The sequence below is a fragment of the Oryza glaberrima genome, chromosome 1 (assembly GCF_000147395.1).
Source record: "Oryza glaberrima chromosome 1, OglaRS2, whole genome shotgun sequence".
NCBI classification, from domain to species: Eukaryota; Viridiplantae; Streptophyta; class Magnoliopsida; order Poales; family Poaceae; genus Oryza; species Oryza glaberrima.
Genome location: NC_068326.1, coordinates 37,797,975 through 37,815,465, shown reverse-complemented (window position 1 = coordinate 37,815,465; position 17,491 = coordinate 37,797,975). Strand labels below are relative to the sequence as shown.

The 17,491-nt window shown below is 47.7% G+C and overlaps 4 protein-coding genes and 1 pseudogene across 4 annotated transcripts; all 5 read left to right on the top strand.

Annotated features, from left to right (window-relative positions):
* Positions 1-223: 223 nt before the first annotated feature.
* Positions 224-4,797, top strand: LOC127760009 (putative disease resistance protein RGA3). Its single transcript, XM_052284217.1, has 5 exons — positions 224-441; positions 593-727; positions 850-1,607; positions 1,879-3,042; positions 3,738-4,797. The coding sequence occupies exons 3-5, from the start codon at positions 1,302-1,304 to the stop codon at positions 4,791-4,793; spliced, it is 2,526 nt and encodes an 841-aa protein (XP_052140177.1). The 5' UTR covers positions 224-441; positions 593-727; positions 850-1,301; the 3' UTR covers positions 4,794-4,797.
* A 104-nt stretch (positions 4,798-4,901) lies between these two features.
* LOC127759962 (disease resistance protein RPP2B-like) lies at positions 4,902-8,671 on the top strand. The gene is given in 5 exon segments (XM_052284174.1): positions 4,902-4,914; positions 5,418-5,848; positions 5,850-6,905; positions 7,302-7,421; positions 8,541-8,671. Coding segments are annotated over 4 exon segments (1,602 nt in total). The 3' UTR covers positions 7,404-7,421; positions 8,541-8,671.
* On the top strand, positions 8,484-9,899 carry LOC127760008 (chitinase CLP-like; annotated as a pseudogene).
* Positions 9,900-10,805: 906 nt separating this feature from the next.
* On the top strand, positions 10,806-12,260 carry LOC127769754 (chitinase CLP-like). The gene has a single exon (XM_052295386.1). The coding sequence runs from the start codon at positions 10,842-10,844 to the stop codon at positions 12,096-12,098; it is 1,257 nt and encodes a 418-aa protein (XP_052151346.1). The 5' UTR covers positions 10,806-10,841; the 3' UTR covers positions 12,099-12,260.
* An 875-nt stretch (positions 12,261-13,135) lies between these two features.
* On the top strand, positions 13,136-14,693 carry LOC127759847 (chitinase CLP). The gene has a single exon (XM_052284067.1). It carries the CDS (start codon positions 13,270-13,272, stop codon positions 14,542-14,544), a length of 1,275 nt encoding a protein of 424 aa, XP_052140027.1. The 5' UTR covers positions 13,136-13,269; the 3' UTR covers positions 14,545-14,693.
* The last annotated feature ends 2,798 nt before the right edge of the window (positions 14,694-17,491 follow it).

Sequence of the window (17,491 nt, the reverse complement as noted above, 5' to 3'; positions counted from 1 at the left end):
ATAAATATAGTTACTCCCTATTTGATTTATAAAGTGTAGCAAAATTTTTCTTCAAAAAGATCAGTGTACCAAAACCACGGGTTCGCCTCGTTTTCGTCTGTTCGCGCCATGGGCCACTTGGCCTATGTGGGCCACTCGGCCTACGACCATTTTGGGCCTAAGAGGAGGTGTTTAGGTGGGCCGTCGGCTGAAGATCTCGTCTAGTTGGGGGTGAGCCCAAGAGGACAGGGGCGGCGGCGGCGCAGATGCTCTCCTCACCCCGTGTCGGCCATAAGGGCGGAGCGAAGCCACCGGCGGCGAGGCGGTGAAGGGGTTGGAGGAGGCGGTCGAGCGGGTTCTCCCTCTGCAGAACGATGGATCGAGCCGAGCACCTTGAGCCCTTCTATCCACAGGCGGAAGTGCACTGGCTGGCGGCGCCTCGATCTCCTGGTGTTGGAATCGGTAAGCTCTCTCTCTCTCTCTATAAATATGTATATCCGGTTCAACATTTGGGATTGAAACGAATTCCTCTAACACAACTCAAAAAATTGGAAATAATCTCATCTTGCGAGTTGCGACCCTGATTCTTGCCTTCTTGCTGGCTGTTCCTCAGTCAGTCCCATTCCATCCGGAGGAGTAATTCTGAATAGTGTGTGGTCCTCATCCTCACGCACGGGCCGGGTAAATCCTTCCAAAAATGGATGTCTTGTAAGGCTTGAAAAGGATTCAATCTAAGGCAAGTTGTTGGGTAAGTCTCGATAGTCATTTCTTCTTGTTTGGCTATTACAATTCCGTTTAATTTTATCTTCCAATTAATTTCTGCATCTCTTTAACCTTTTCTGTAAACTATTAAATATGTCTCCTCTCCAGGAAGGCTACCACGCACCACCTACCAAGCGCACTATGCCATGGACTAAACTATGAATTCCTTTCATCAAAATGCTGATACTTGCAAATATTAATGCTTTATCAGAATCAGTGCATTTTGCCTTTAGACGATATGGCAAGCACTGAAACTACCTACTCAGCACATCAGGTGTCAATGCAAAGTGTGCGCACTAAAAATTTTAAAATCTATTTGGTGGGCAAATAGAATAACTTTGCTCATGGAATAACTTTGCTCATGCAAGCGACATGTAGGTGGAGCATGCCGTCGCATGGAATAACTTTGCTCATGGTGGACTGTGGTAGGGTCTTCCGTAAAGCAAAGAGACGGAGTGCACTTGTGGAAGAGAGCTTTCGCAAACAAATCGGCAGCATATACTCTTGTGGGAGAGATAGGGAGTTTGTGCATGCTCTAGCTGGCTGGTAGCTTCGAGGCCATGAGCGGGGTTGGAGAGATGATTGCAAGTTCCGTGGCGAGACAGGTCGCCAGCAAGCTTGGCGACCTCGCAGTGGAGGAGGCCACTCTGTTGTGGAGGTTCAAGGATGATGTGAATGACATGAAGGAGAAGATGAGAGATCTGGTTGCTGTGATGCAAGATGCCGACGATAAGGTGCGCCAAGTAGGAAAAGATGGAGCAGTGGCACGGCGGTGGCTCGCCAAAGTTAAGTCCGTCGCCTACGACGTTGAGGACGTGCTGGATGAATTTGATGCTGCTCAGCTCATCAGGAACCATCAATCCAAGGTACTTCCACATATTGTCGTGTTTGAATAAATGTTGTATGCTTCAACTTTACGGATCAGTTGCTGCACATGTGTGATTTTCTTTGTGGAACTTTTTTGCATCATACCAGCCCGATTAATTTCTAAAATTAAAAAGGAAATTCATCTTTTCCACTACCATGCCATTTCCCGATCCATATCGGACTATCAGAGACTAGCCTGAGTAGATGAAAATTGATCTACAAAGGACAATAATATAGACGGTGACTTTTGACTCCAATTTTATTTTTCAGCTCAAGTTATACTTTTCCTGGAAAAATCCACTCCTCCAGAAAATGACCATAGCACGCAACATGAAGAACTTGAGGGATAAAATAGTTGCAATAGAAAAGGATGGCAAGATGCTCAATCTTGTGCGTCATGAACCACATGCAAAAGGGAGTAGAAGCAACGGAACTTTTACTGTCAGTGATGATATGGAGATTGGAATGCTAGGGAGGGATGCTGAAACAGAAAAAATAATCAGCCTTCTATTGAAAACTGAAGCCAAGGAGGATATCTCAATTATTCCAATTGTTGGGCTTGGTGGACTAGGGAAGACAACCTTAGCCCAAGCGGTTTTTGCAAACAAAAGGGTCAGTGTCTTTGATATGAAAATCTGGGTTTATGTTTCAGAGGATTTTGATCTGCTCAAAATTGGGAAAGCTATCATCAGAGGAGCAAACAGAAGTATCAGCCTAGACAACTGCAACTTGCAGTTTATACAAGATAATCTGATAAAAGAACTTGCCAATAGGAGATACTTGATTGTTCTAGATGATCTCTGGGAAGAATATGGAGAAAATTTGGAAAAGTTGAAGCAGATGTTACAACATGGCGGCAAGGGTAGCAAGATTATAGTAACTACACGCAATGGAAGTGTAGTGCAAGTACTACGCACTGGTAGTCTTGCAAATCAGCGGAAAATATGTCCTGTGCATGAGGCCGATCATATCAATATGGATGTTTTATCACCTGATGACTGCTGGAAGGTGATGAAGCAAAGAATATTTGGACCTGATGATGATCAAAGTGGCTTAGAGGAAATCGGAAGGCAAATTGCTGGGAGGTGCGGGGGACTACCACTGGTGGCTAATGCTCTTGGGCAAGTAATGTCTGAGCAAAGGACCATTGAGGCATGGAGAGATATAAGAGACAAGAAGATTGTTTTGGATTTCATAGTAGATAATCGGCGAGACACTTTGGAACGCCTCTTGTTGAGCTATTACTACATGAAGCCAGACTACAAAATGTGCTTTACATGTCTTGCATCATTCACGAAGGGCTTCGTTGTGGATAGTGACCGCCTGATCCTGCAATGGAGCGCCCTTGGATACATTCAAGCAAGGCATACTGGTCAAAGTTGTATTGATTATCTTCTGGGGATGTCCTTTCTTCAGATTTCCAAATCTTTATCAGTAAGTATTTAAGTTCTTGTTTGGCCATTCATGCACTGTATATTTATTATTGGGGGTATGGCAGTATGTGTCGCTAGTAAAATGAAACAGTGACTTTACATTTACATTTTTCTTGTAGGTAACTTACAAGTAACGGTTACATAGATAGTCCATCATTACTTGATAAAATATTTTATGCATGTTTGGTCAAACATTCGTAACCAAACATTTCAATATCTTCATTTTTTATTCAGAATTTTATTTTAACTACACTTATTCTTAATATATATATTATATTTTTACTTTGCTATACTTGTGCTTGAAATTGGGTTACAATACTCGTGATATAGCCCCTATTTATTTCCATTGAGACTGTAGTGAGTATTTATTATCACCTTGTAACCCTAATTATTACCTATAGTATTTAATAGTCTATTTACTGATACATGCCATATTTCATATTCCGATGCAAAATAAATGTGCATTCCTTGTATATATCTTCTTTTATTTTCCTATTGGTTACGTCGTGCTTTTTGACAGCCTGGAGAATAATAGATATAAATGTGTTTGTAGTCTGTTTTGTCTTGTTTCTTTGATTTTGCCATTTATCAATCTGTACATGTAAGAGATCGACATCCATGAAAGTTGTTCAAAAGACATGTATTTCATTGATACTCCTACCTAATAATTTCAATAACTGGTTTATATTTTTACAGGTTAGCCCAGTGCATGCCAAAGCTCCACGAAAGCTCACCATGCATGATTTAGTGCATGATCTTGCAAAAATAATTGCTGGTGATGAAGTCCTTGTTATGGACGCCAACAAACCAACAACATGGGACAAAGCTAATGAGCATTACTGTCGACATGCACAGTTGGTCAACTACCATAACCAAACCGAGATTTTTAAACATATACCTTGCAAGATTAGAACCCTCTATTTTAGAGAATGTCCTGAAATGCGACTTCCCCAAAAGGCATTCTCTCAATCCAAGTACATACGTGTGTTGGACCTAAGTGGACAGTCCGCTGAAGAGCAATCTACTCCAAGCAGTCCAGTCCTGCCTTCTTCTATTTGTCGATTGATGTTGCTGGGGTATCTTGATGTCTCAGGCTTTCCTATTATATCCCTCCCTAAATCTTTCCACACACTTCAAAATATGCAGACTCTACTTCTCTCCAATTGCTCTCTTGAAATATTGCCTACCAACATTGGTAGCCTCCAAAAACTTTGTTATCTGGACCTATCAAGGAATAGTAACCTTAATAAGCTACCGTCATCAGTCACGGACCTTGTTGAGCTATGTTTTCTAAACCTATCTGGATGTGCTAAGCTTGAAGAGTTGCCTGAATCAATGCACAACCTTAAATGCTTACAGCAACTAGATATGTCAGGTTGTTGTGCTCTTCAAAAGCTAACTGATAAATTTGGTAGCCTTCCTAAACTCTCATTAGTAAACTTGTCAGGTTGTTCAATGCTAACCAAATTACCAGACGGCCTTAACCTGGAGTTTCTAGAGCATCTAAACCTGTCAGATTGCCATGAGCTAGAAAAACTACCAGAAGATTTTGGAAATCTTGATAGACTTGAGGTTTTGGACATGTCTGACTGCTACAGGGTTGAAGTGCTACCAGAAACCTTTTGCCAACTTAAGCATTTGAAAGACCTTAATCTTTCAGACTGCCATGGCCTTAAACAACTCCCTGAACGCTTTGGTGATCTTTACGAGCTCCAGTATTTGAACCTCACAAGTTGTTCTAAGCTAAAGTAATTGCCTCAGTCATTATGCAACATGTTGAATTTGAAGCATCTCAATTTGTCATATTGCATAAGGCTTGAAAATCTTCCATCTTTGTTTGGTGACCTTCGTCTTCAAGTCATGGATCTTACTGGTTGTTACAATCTGTGTGACTTGCCATATAGTATCAGTAATATGACTAGTCTCACCTTGCTTAAGTTTGCTACAGGAGTACAACATGTGTTAGATAAGGCTCAAACTATCAGAAAGTGTTTAAATTTGCTTGACACTGTAGAACATGATGTGCATGAGATAAAAAATGGTGATTACAGCAGTATAGTGGAGCTTGGGAGACGGCGTTGTCGTGAGCTGTATGTTAGACATCTTGAAAATGTTGAGCGGCTGGAAGATGCAAGGAAAGCTAACTTGCGTGATATGTCTGAGCTTCGGTTGCTAATGCTCTACTGGGAACTTGATGGCACAAGAAACGTGCGCGAGGATAAATTGATGCTATAGAATCTCACACCTCCTCGAACTCTTGAATACTTTATGTTGGACGGGTACATGTGCTAGGATTTCCCTATATGGATGTCTGACATCTCCTCCTATCTCCCTTATCTCCTCTACCTAAGACTCTCTAACTTAGGCTGTGTTTAGATCCAAATTTTGGATCCAAACTTCAGTCCTTTTCCATCACATCAACTCGTCATACACACACAACTTTTCAGTCACATCATCTCCAATTTCAACTAAAACCCAAACTTTGCCATCAACTAAACACAGCCTTAGAAACATGCGATTCTCTTCCTGCATTTGGGCAGTTGCCAAACCTAAGACATTTTAGTATGAAGGACATGACCAACATTAGGAAAATTGGCAAGGAATTCTTTGGAGAGGAAGGAAACTGTAAGAAATTAAGAGTTATTTCGTTGGAAAGAATGGCTAACTTGGGAGAATTGTGGACAACACGGTCCGGAAAAGATGACGAAGAATTCTTAATCCCTAATTTGCATTATTTGAAGGTAGTTAAGTGTCCAAAGTTGAGTTTCCTACCATACACCCCAAGAAGCATTAACTGGACGGTAGTGACCAGGTGTTGCCAGAAGCCCAGAACGAGGATTCGGGAGCCTTGCATCTTCCACTCTTCCTTTTTGTGTGACCATAAAAAACTGTCACTTTTCCCATGACAGGTGGGGCAGACTTCAGCACCTTGCTACTCTTGAGATCTTTCAAGGTCGTGGCTGCAGCGGCTTGCGGACCTTGCCAGACGCCATTCAGTGCTTGCTCTCTCTCAGAGAGCTATATTTGGAGTCGTGGGAGGACTTGGAAATATTGCCAGAATGGCTGGGGCAGCTCGTTTTCATGAAAAAACTTGTCATCAGAGATTCCCCAAAGCTGACTCTTCTACCTGAAAGCATGGAGAACCTAACCGCTTTAAGAAAACTAGAGTTGGAGGGATGCGAAGGGCTGGAGATACTGCCAGAAGGGCTGGGGCAGCTTACCTCCATGACAAAACTTGTCATCAAAGATTGCCCTAAGATGACTCTTCTACCTGAAAGCATGGAGAACCTTACTGCTCTCATCGAGCTGCAATTGGTGAGATGCAAGGGGCTGGAGACACTACCAGAAGGGCTGGGGCTGCTCATTTCCCTGGAAAATCTTTACATCTACGATTGTCCCAAGCTGAAATCTCTTCCTAAAAGCATACAAAACCTTACCGCTTTAAGACAACTGTGGTTGGAGGGATGTGAAGGTTTGGAGATATCACCAGAATTGTTTGGCCACCAGCTCACTTCCCTAAAGGTCGTTAGAATCCGGGGTTGTCCCAATTTGACATACTTGCCTGAAAGCACAAAGAATCTTACGGCCCTTGAAGTGCTATGGTTGGGAGGGTTCAATAGCTTACCGGAATGGATAGGGCAGTTCATTTGTCTGAAAGATATTCGCATCCTTGATTCCCCCGACATGACATTTTTGCCGGAGAGCATACGGAACCTTACCAGCTTGAAGGAACTACACATTTGGAACTGTCCAAGACTGATTGAGAGGTGCCAAGGGGAGGATGCCAGCAATATTTCTAACATCCCTAGAATCGTATTACATGGTGAAATATTCATACCGGGACAAGCATTCCAAGGATCAAAGGTATGGAACCTCCAAAAACCCAGTAATACTTCTCTGTTCATTTCATATATCTAGTAATGTATGGCTTCATTTGCATTTTCTTCAACAGTACATTTGATGACCTAGGAATTCAGCAAATAATATTTATCTTCTCTATGATATATGTTATTCTTAGGTGCTATCTCTTAGTTGTGCAATTAGTTCAGTTCTCTTGCATGCCAAGTTAGTGTGTTGTGTGCCTGTGATGCCTCATTTGAGTACTGCCTAGTGTACGAATACTTTGTGTTAACGGGGATTAACGGATCCCTCGCTAGCTGTGCATGTTTTTGAATTGTCAGTTTTTTTCCAACTTGTGATATTTTCGGCAGCAGGTGTGATTCGTATTAATCATTTAATCGTATGTCATTATTTCTGCAGAACACGGCAGAGTGTGGGCATTCTTCTCAGGACAGAGAACATAAACAAGAGAGACAAGACGAAGAAAAGCTCTACATGCATGTCTATTCCAGTGATTTCTGAATATGCTGCCATCTTAAGGTAACTATATCGCAGCCCCCGTACTGTGTTTCTTTGGTTGTTCCTCTCATTTACGAATAGAGTGATTATTGTTCCCTTCTGCTTTAAACCATGTTCTATCCTATCAGTTTTCACTTGCTACTCATGTTGTAGCACATTTGGCATCTCTCCAGTAATGACTAACCGAGTAGCTTGCTCTCAGGGACTGAAGCTTTAATTTGTATTGAGTTCTACCTTTATACATTGCGTTTCCAGTTCACCATAAAGAACATAGAACAGAACAAATAATCACATGATGATTCAACTGTTAGAGCAAGTCTAATAGTATAGCCCATTGCTAGCTCCAATTCATCTGTAGCCAATCTAATAGCCAGTTCATACAATAGTTGTTTACTATACTATTAATATATGGTCCCACCTGTCATACACACAGTGAGTCCGTGCTGCAGCTGGCTACAGATTTGTAGCCCGCTGCTCTTCTCTTTCATCGTTTATCTCATTAAAATATGCTTATAGTTGGCTAATAGCCTGCTATTGTACCTGCTCTTAAGATGCAATGGGCTTTGTGTGGCAGCGAATTCGAACAGGCCTTTGCTCTGGGCCGTTTCGAGAATCAACAGATTCTTGTCCTAAATGGATTGGCCATTTTCCCCTTCGACTATGTGAGCTTGCCCTACCTAATTCATGTGTATCATATCAGTGAACTGTAGGATTTAATTTGTGCAGTTGTACGCACGTAATCCAAGTATATAACTTGAAATAATAACGAACAAATTATAGTTATCAAATGAACAAATCCATGTATATATAACTTCAGTCAATCAGAATGGTCAAATACCACTGGCTGCATAACCAGGAAGTAGAACTACTGTAGCTAGCTGTACAACAAAATAGATTCAGAACTTCAAATCACTATACTAATCAACCATACTTATATCAATAAGCAAGCGCTTTTTTTTATATAGGATAAGCAAGCTTTGACCCTTGATCTTACATAAAAACTCAACAAGATCCCAACTACTGCTCATTGCATGTCAGTACCTTTTACATGCAACCACACAACTCAGCTACAATACCATCAAGATGGCTATGAATTCCCAAGCATTTATTCTCGTCATCATCCTCTACATTTTTGTGCAGGTGCAAGCTTCTTCATCTCCTACAATCCAAGCCTTGGTAGCTCCAATCACCAAGCACACCAAGACTGGGCTCCACACGCTCTCCATCTCCAACAAGAAGTACCTGCTTGACCTCTCCGGACAGCTACTGTGGTCACCGTGCTCACCCTCCCACCCCACCGTCCCGTGCTCCTCCGGCGAGTGCGCCGCCGCGTCGGGGGCGCACAAGTACTGCAACAACGGAGGACGCACGTGCACCGCCCGCCCGACGAATCCGGTGACGGGCGAACGCGCCGTCGGCGACCTCACGCCTCGCTGACATCGTCGCCAACGCCACCGACGGCAAGACGCCGACCTCGGAGGTCACCGTCCGGGGCGTGGTCTCGTCATGCGCGCCGGGCAGCCTCCTCAGGTCGTTCCCTGGCGGCCGGCGACGCTGGCCTCGGCCGTGGCGGGGTGAGCCTGCCGACCCAGCTCTACTCGAAGCTGTCGCTTAAGCGGCAGTTCGCCGTCTGCCTGCCGAGCACGGCGGCCGCGCCCGGCGTCGCGTTCTTCGGCAGCGGGCCGTACAACCTGATGCCGCCGACGCTGTTCGACGCGAGCACCATCCTCTCCTACACCGACCTGGTCCGGAGCCCGACGAACCCCTCGGCGTACAGCATCAAGCTCCGGGGCATCGCCATGAACCAAGAAGCGGTCCACCTCCCTCCCGGCGCGCTCAGCCGCGGCGGCGGCGTGACGCTCGACACGGCCGCGCCGTACACCGTCCTGCGCCGCGACGTGTACCGCCCGTTCGTCGCCGCGTTCGCCAAGGCGACGGCGAGGATACCGCGTATGCCGAGCGTGGCCCCGTTCGAGCACTTCTTCAACAGCAGCGCGCTGGGGTTCACCAGGGTCGGCTACGCGGTGGCGCCGATCGACCTCGTGACGTCCGGCGGCCGGAACTGGACGGTGTTCGGGTCGAACTCGCTGGCGCAGGTGGCGGGCGACACGGCGTGCTTGGCGTTCGTCGACGGCGGGTGGGCGGCGCGGAGCGCGGTGACCGTGGGCGCGTTCCAGATGGAGAACAACTTTTTGCTGTTCGACGAGGCCGCGTCCAGGCTAGGCTTCAGTGGCACCCTCTTCTTCATCCGGACTACCTGTGGCAACTTCAACTTCGCAAGAAACTAAAATCAGCTCACTGTTTGCCACTATAATTCAAATTTCAAAATAAGGATATAATTCTAAATTCTCGCTTGTTGTCGACTTGTCGTGACCATTTGTAACTTTGAATAAGAGCTTGTATTGGTGAGACATTGGTCGCTTGAACTAAGATACAAGCATTACAGTTGTACAGTGTTGGGACCAAGTGGCTATCTTGAATGATCGTGAATGCGTTTTGCTTTAACAAGTAATAGTAGCTTTTTTTTTTCTCTTTTTGTAGTCAAACTAGACCATAATGCATCTGATTCGATTTGTCTTGGCAAAGTGAGATGATAAGGTTAATGGTCCCATGGCGTGTTTGAGGAGAAGACTCTCTGTGTCGGCGCGGCACTGTCTGTTCCTGCGCGAGAAGATGAGATGAATTTTCGTTAAGAGCTTTATGTTGTTTGTGCTGTGTATGCACCGTTGACTCTGCCGCATCTTGCTCGGTACTCTATCGCAAGATCCGACATGGTAGCAGCTCTGAAGTCTGAACCCCCAATAATCAATCCAGATTTTCCAGTTGTGGTGAGAGATCGAGATGCGTTCGAGATGCCTGCACTGCGTTATGGCGTTCGTTGAGATCAGAACAATCTGCTTCGTTGTACATTCTTGAGATCAGGAAAGACCGGCCTGTTTGGAAGGCATTTTTTCGGCTTACTGCACATTTGTAACCTGCAGCCCTTCAAGTTCAAAGCAGACGCTGAATAAACCCAATCTCACTAGTGTCAAATTCTGTGTCCTGCTTCTGCAATTCTGGCTGATCCCCTGTGTCCTGAGTGTCAAATTCAGGCTGCTACACCAACTTCCCTACCCTACAAAAACTGCAGTGAATAAACAGTCGTTGAATCAAACAAAAGGAAAACGTCCGTGACAAAGAAACGTCCCACTGTACCACATTACCATCAACAAAATTCCAGATTTGCGTCCAAACCAAGTGACCAAGCTGGACTCTCTCTTCTCGCCAGGAGACAACTCGACGTCGTCGCAGTTTGCCTTTCTGGAGTCCAGCCTGGTTGCAAAACGTGTGGTATTTGCAGCTTCACTTCATCACGTGTACTATAAATACGAAGAAGTGGACGCATCGCAGCAAGACACACAAGCTTAGCTACGTACACAGCCATCATCCATCTCGTCCAAGATGCCGCCACGACACGGCAACCTCGTCCTCGCCGCCGCGCTGCTCGTGCTGCTGGCGTCGCCGCGGCCGTCGTGCGCCGCCGCGGCGCCCCGTCGTCGGGACCCCGTGGTGGTCCCCGTCACCAGGGACCCGGCCACCTCGCTCTACACCATCCCCGTCAGGTACTACGACAACCTCGTCCTCGACCTCGCCGGCCCGCTCGTCTGGTCGACGTGCGCCGCCGACCACCTGCCGGCGTCGCTGTCCTGCCAGGACCCGACGTGCGTGCTCGCCAACGCGTACCGTGCCCCGACCTGCAATGTCACGGGCGGCGGCGGCGGCGGCGACTGCAGCAAGAACGTTTGCACGGCGTATCCGTACAATCCGGTGACCGGGCAGTGCGCCGCCGGGAACCTTGCCCACACGAGGTTCATCGCCAACACCACCGACGGCAAGAACCCGCTGAGCCAGGTCTCCGTCAAGGCCGTGGCGGCGTGCGCGCCCAGGAAGCTCCTGGCGCGGCTGCCGCGCGGCGCCACGGGCGTCGCCGGGCTCGCCGCCTCCGGCCTCGCGCTCCCGGCGCAGGTCGCGTCGTCGCAGGGCGTCGCCGGCAAGTTCCTCCTCTGCCTCCCGAGGCTCGGGTACGGCCAGGGCGTGGCCATCTTCGGCGGCGGCCCGATATACCTCGGCGAAGGGCTGCCGGACTTCACGACGACGCTGGAGTACACACCGCTCGTCGCCAAGAGAGACAACCCCGGCTACTACGTCACCGCCAACGCCATCGCCCTCGACGACGCGCGGCTACCCCTCCCGCGCGGCGCGCTCGCCGCCGCCGGCGTCGCGCTGCACACCACCGTGCCGTTCGGCCAGCTCCGGCAGGACGTGTTCCGCCCGTTCGTCCGGGAGTTCGAGAAGGGCCTGAACCGGAGCGACGCGAAGGTCGCCGCCGTGGCGCCGTTCCTGCTCTGCTACAATGCGTCGATGCTGTGGAACACGCGGATCGGCTACTTTGTGCCGGCGGTGAGGCTGATGCTCGCCGGCGGGAAGAACTACACGATGACGGGGACCAACTTGATGGTGGACGTGAAGGGGGGCAAGGCGTGCCTGGCCTTCGTGGAGATGAAGTCCGGCGACGCTGGTTCGCCGGCGGTGATCCTCGGAGGGTTCCAGATGGAGAACATGTTGCTGCAGTTCGACTCGGAGAAGAAGCGGCTCGGGTTCGCGAGGCTGCCGTTCTACACGTCGTGCAGTAACTTCAATTTCACCAGGACTCAGTAGATAATTTACTTACTTACCACTGTTTCGCGGCCATGTAACTGTAACTGTAATGTCGGTGTCCGGCATGCCATATGCCCGTATCTGTCACCCATTTAAGAACTTTGATTTTAATATATATATAGTCCATCTACCATCTACATGCAGTATGGAACGTTCATGGTATCTGAAAAATCTTCCACGTGATGCGAATATTTGAAAGTGATATCGGATTAAACACGCTGATGAAATGTTCTTGGATTAATTTAGCCGTAAGATGGTATTTCAACGTGAAATTAAGGCCGTTTTGGGCCCTGAAATCTGGGCCTCACAAAAGCCTGCCTCACTACCTGACGTGATGCACAAAAGGCCCAGTTTGTACAGTTGGGCCTTTGGCCTACAGAGTCCACGAGAGCCCAGTTTGGCAGATCGAGTTCAAAATCCTCGGGAGAACACGCGGCCGCGCGCACCGGAATTCGCAGTGCTCCGCCCAATCGAGAGCCTCAAATCTCTACAATTTCAACGCGAATCCTACACGAAACCTGGGGATTTTCTTGGATGGCATCTGGCGCTCGCGCCGGTGGATGGATCTCGAACGGGGTGGAATTTCTCGAACCCATGTACGCGTTTGACTTGATGGAAATGGTTGATGCCTCCAGCTAGCGCGCATTGACCAAGATGCGATTTGTATGCTAGTGGGATCAACTAAACAATGCAGATCTCGTTGTTTTCAATGCGTAGAACTCTGTCACGACCTGGCAAGTTTTTTGGTCACTCAAGCAACCTTCGCTTGCACTCTGCGCTCAGAGTCATGAGCACCACCACTTCGGAAGTACTACGTGCTCGAAAATGTGATCACCGACATTGGGATACTCAATTCCATGGCTGTAATCACCCATGTGATGGAACAGAGTGACAATTAATGCACATGTAATAGCTGATAGCTTAGCTCACCCGAGCACACTAAACTGGCCTAGATCAAGATTGCTAACTAGATGTCATGGCGTGCTGGAGATAAAAACTGTTGATAATTTAGAAAACACCAGGTCTGGATCCCCAGCGATAGCAGAGAAATGTCACACGCATTCTGCTGTGCTGCACAGGTGCTGCGACGTACTGAGTATATAAACCATCACACTTGGACACACCAATGCACAGTGCTAGCTAGCTAGTTTGCCCAGGCTAATAACCAGCAATGTCGCTCCACCTCCTCCTCGCCGTCTCGCTCTGCGTCGCCTTGGCCTCGTCGTTGCCATGGGCAGCAGCTAGTGCCAATGGCAATGGCAATGGCAAGCCGCTTGTCGCGGCCATCACCAAGGACGCGGCGACCTCGCTCTACACCGTCCCCATCAAGGACGGCCGCCCGCTCGTCCTCGACCTCGCCGGCGCGCTCGTCTGGACGTCGTGCGCCGCCGCGCACCCGACGCTGGAGTGCCACCACCACTTCTGCATGCACGCGCACAGCTACCACCCGCCGGGATGCCCCCACAATGGCTATGGCCGCGCCGACGTCGAGGACCCGTTCCGGTGCAAGTGCACCGCCCACCCGTACAACCCCTTCTCCGGCGAGTCGGCGACGGCCGACCTGACGCGGACGAGGCTGTCGGCGAACGCCACCGACGGCAAGAACCCGCTCTACCCGGTGTCGTTCGCCGCCGTCACCTCCTGCGCGCCGGATTCCCTCCTCGCGAAGCTCCCCGCCGGCGCCGTCGGCGTCGCCGGGCTCGCGCGCACCAGGCTCGCGCTGCAGGCGCAGGTGGCGCGGTCGCAGAAGGTCGCCAACAAGTTCGCGCTCTGCCTCCCCAGCGGCGGCGGCGGCGACGGCGTGGCGATCTTCGGCGGCGGCCCGCTCTTCCTCCTCCCGCCGGGGCGTCCCGACGTGGCGGCGACGCTCGCCGGCGAAACTCCCCTCCACCGCAACAAGGATCTCCCCGGATACTTCATCTCGGCGACCAAGATCGCCGTGAACCAGGAGCAGGTGCAGCTCTACACCCAAGAGCCGCTCGTCGTCGAGCTGTGCACGAGGATCCCGTACACGGCGCTCCGGCCGGACGTGTACCGAGCGGTGGTCGACGCGTTCGCCAGGGCCACCGCCGGCCGGAAGCGCGTCACGCCGCCGGCGGCGGCGGCGGCGCCGTTCGAGCTGTGCTACGACTCGCGCGAGCTGGGGTCGACGCGGCTGGGCTACGCCGTGCCGCAGATCGACCTGGTGCTGGAGGGCGGCAAGAACTGGACGGTGTTCGGCGGCAACTCGATGGCGCAGGTGAGCGACAACACGGCGTGCCTCGCGGTGGTGAAGGTGAAGGGGGAGAAGGGCAGCCCGCCGCCGCCGGCGGCGATCATCGGAGGGTTCCAGATGGAGAACAACCTGGTGGTGTTCGACGAGGAGAAGCAGCGGCTCGGATTCAGCGGCCTGCTCTGGGGGAGGCAGACCACCTGCAGCAACTTCAACTTCACTCTCGCCGCCTAGATCGAGTCGATTCCTCGAGCTCATAGCTTGCATTTGCATCGGAGATGTGCATGCATTTTTTTTTTTGGCATTATTATTATTATGAGTTGTGATTTGTAACAAGTACATTTCGATGAATAATGGAGAATACCACAGATTTGTTACTGAGAGCCTGAAATCGAAGAGGAATACAGGAAAAAAAAATGTCAAAGCTTAAAGCGAAGTTACTGAAAGCCTGAAATCGAAGAGGAAAACAGGAAAAAAAAATGTCGAAGAAAAATGTCGAAGCTAAAAGCAAAGGGGAAAGCAAGGAAAAAAAATTGGGGTCTAAGCTCAGAAGGTGCATCATCTGTCCCGAATAATATTAGGTAGCGCGCCGGACCCGCCGGTGCTGGTGCTTTTCGTCATTGCTTGACGATGCAATCGCTACGTGCGGAACTATTTAAAATGGTCGATCGTAATGTGATTAAGCAGTACGGTACTAAACTCAACTCCGACGTTGCGAGGCATTTATGGGCCATGTTGGGCTTGGTTTAGTCCTGCCGTTCTGAGGCAACGATGGGCCGGGCCTTCCTTTCCAGTCCAATTGACAGAACGCGGTGGAATTGCCCTGCACACCTGAAGGAGTATCTACCACTTGGGGGGAAAGGCAGAAATGATGGTACACTTCGCAGATGATTGAGATTTGTGATTCACATGCTTAGTTAATTTGAACTAGCACTGTACTGTTTTTTTTCCCTTAAAGAAGGGGAGAGATCACGTTCAAGATTACTCCCTCGGTTCTAAAATAAGTGTAACTGCTGATGAATTCTAACAACCTGTCAAACCATGGATTGTTGAACTAGTCCCACAAACATAGCAAGCAATTCAAGCTGAAATGCAGCAGTTTACAGCGGTGTTCGTCTGGTACACATGCTACATGAACCCCATCAGGTCCTGCATTTTTTGTGGAAACAAAGTCCTGAATGACATATTGACCTTTCAGTTAAAAAAACCTTCCAGTTTTTAGCACCCCATATATCTGGTGAAAACACCAAGAGGAAGCGAGAATTTAGCATTAGCATCATCTGCTGTATTTTGCATCAGACCTTCAAATTCCAGACTAGGTGAGGACATCGATCCGGCGGTGGGAATGAGAACTGCTTTTCGCCAAGACGATTCTGTTCAACACATATGGGGCTAAACAGGAAACCCAACAGATAAGAAAGACATGTCGTCAGGATTCAACTTGTTGGAGAGATCTGTTAGACATCATTTACTAATTTTCTAAACTTTATGTCCTTCAGCTTTCTCTTATGCACTGCATTCAACTAGAAACTCGATCTGACCATGAATTGGATAAGTAGCCCGTGCAGATAACACCACTGCTCGGTGGTCTAAGACATTCAGGGCAGAGGAAGAGAGGAAGGTTATAGTCGATCGACTATATAGTGTATACGTTAGTGATCCTTATTTTTTCCACACATATGCATCAGATGTGCATCCATTTTTTTTTCATTATTATTATGAGTTATGTTTTGTTACAAGTACAATTCAATGAATAATGGAGAAAGGCCACAGATTTGTTACTGACTCAGAAATTTCTGAGATGTGATCAATGCATCGCTGAAAGCCTGAACCCGAAAAGGAAAACAGGAAAAAAAAAAAAAGAAGGTAAAAGCTGAAAGCTTGAAACCGAAGGGGAAAACAAAAAATCGTCAAAGCTCGGAAGGCACACCATCTTGTCCTGAATGGTTCAATCAGGTAGACACACCGGACCCGCCGGTGTTGGTGCTTTTCGTCATTGCTTCGTTGCAATTGCTACGTGCGGGAGTATTTAAACAGGTCGGCCATAATGTGATTAAGCAATACGGTACTAAAAAAAGTCTAGTGCGCCAAATCGAAGCGACTGCCAGGGCTTCCGGTTGGGCCGGAAGGTGACATCCAACAGAGACAACTCAGACTTAGTTAGGCTGGGCTTAGCCCTGCCGTTTTGAAGCAACGATGGGCCGCGCCTCTTCAAAAAAAAAAAAAAGATTTTTCCATTTCCAGCCCAATTGTGAGAAGTGTTGGATGTGGTACGGGCTACGACACACTACAGCATACACGAATTATCAAATTTATTTATTGACCCGTAAATGTATACTACGAAGATTAACAGCCCCATCGCAAAACGATGTATTTACAAACGAAAAAAAATTTATAAATAAACTTTTATATATGTGTTCTTAGCGATATAAAATCAAAGGCTGAAAATAAACTTCGATAAAAAACCCTAAAATCAACTTCAAATTTAAGATTGAAAAATCAAAATTTGGCTGATAAGAATAATCATAAGCACAAGCGAAAAGATAAGGCCGTAAGATTAAGTGTAGGCATACAAAATGAGAAAATCGTCAACACATGATTAATTGAGTATTAATTATTATTATAAATTTAAAATTGATTTTTTTCAAAATATATTTGAAAGCAAAACAACTTTTACATAAAAAGCTTCCGCATAATACACGGTGTTTCAACCGTTTGAAAAACGTGCTAATGAAAATTAAGGTAAAATCTAATCTTAATAGTAAAAGAACGGGGCTGCAACAACTTCAACTTCTCTCTTGCGGCCTAGATCGCATCAGATGCTAAAGTTAAAAGTCATTATCAATACATACTGGACTTGAAAATTGAAGAGGAAATCACCAGATGCTGTCAAATCATCCTGGGATTGAAGAAAAAAATTCCTAGATTACGTCAGATGGATACTGAAGTCGTTGTCAAAAATGCATATTGAAATCGAAGGTAAAAAAATATGTCAAAGCTCAGTGGTGCACAATCTCTGTCCTAAATGATCAGGTGAATACGCCGGACCCGCCAGCGTTGGTGCATTTCGTCATTGCTCGGCAATGTACTTGCTCCATGCCGGACTATTTAAACCGGTCGGACATAATGTGATTAAGCGGTATGGTACTAAAAACGTAGCGAGTGTGCGTGCTAGGGGTCC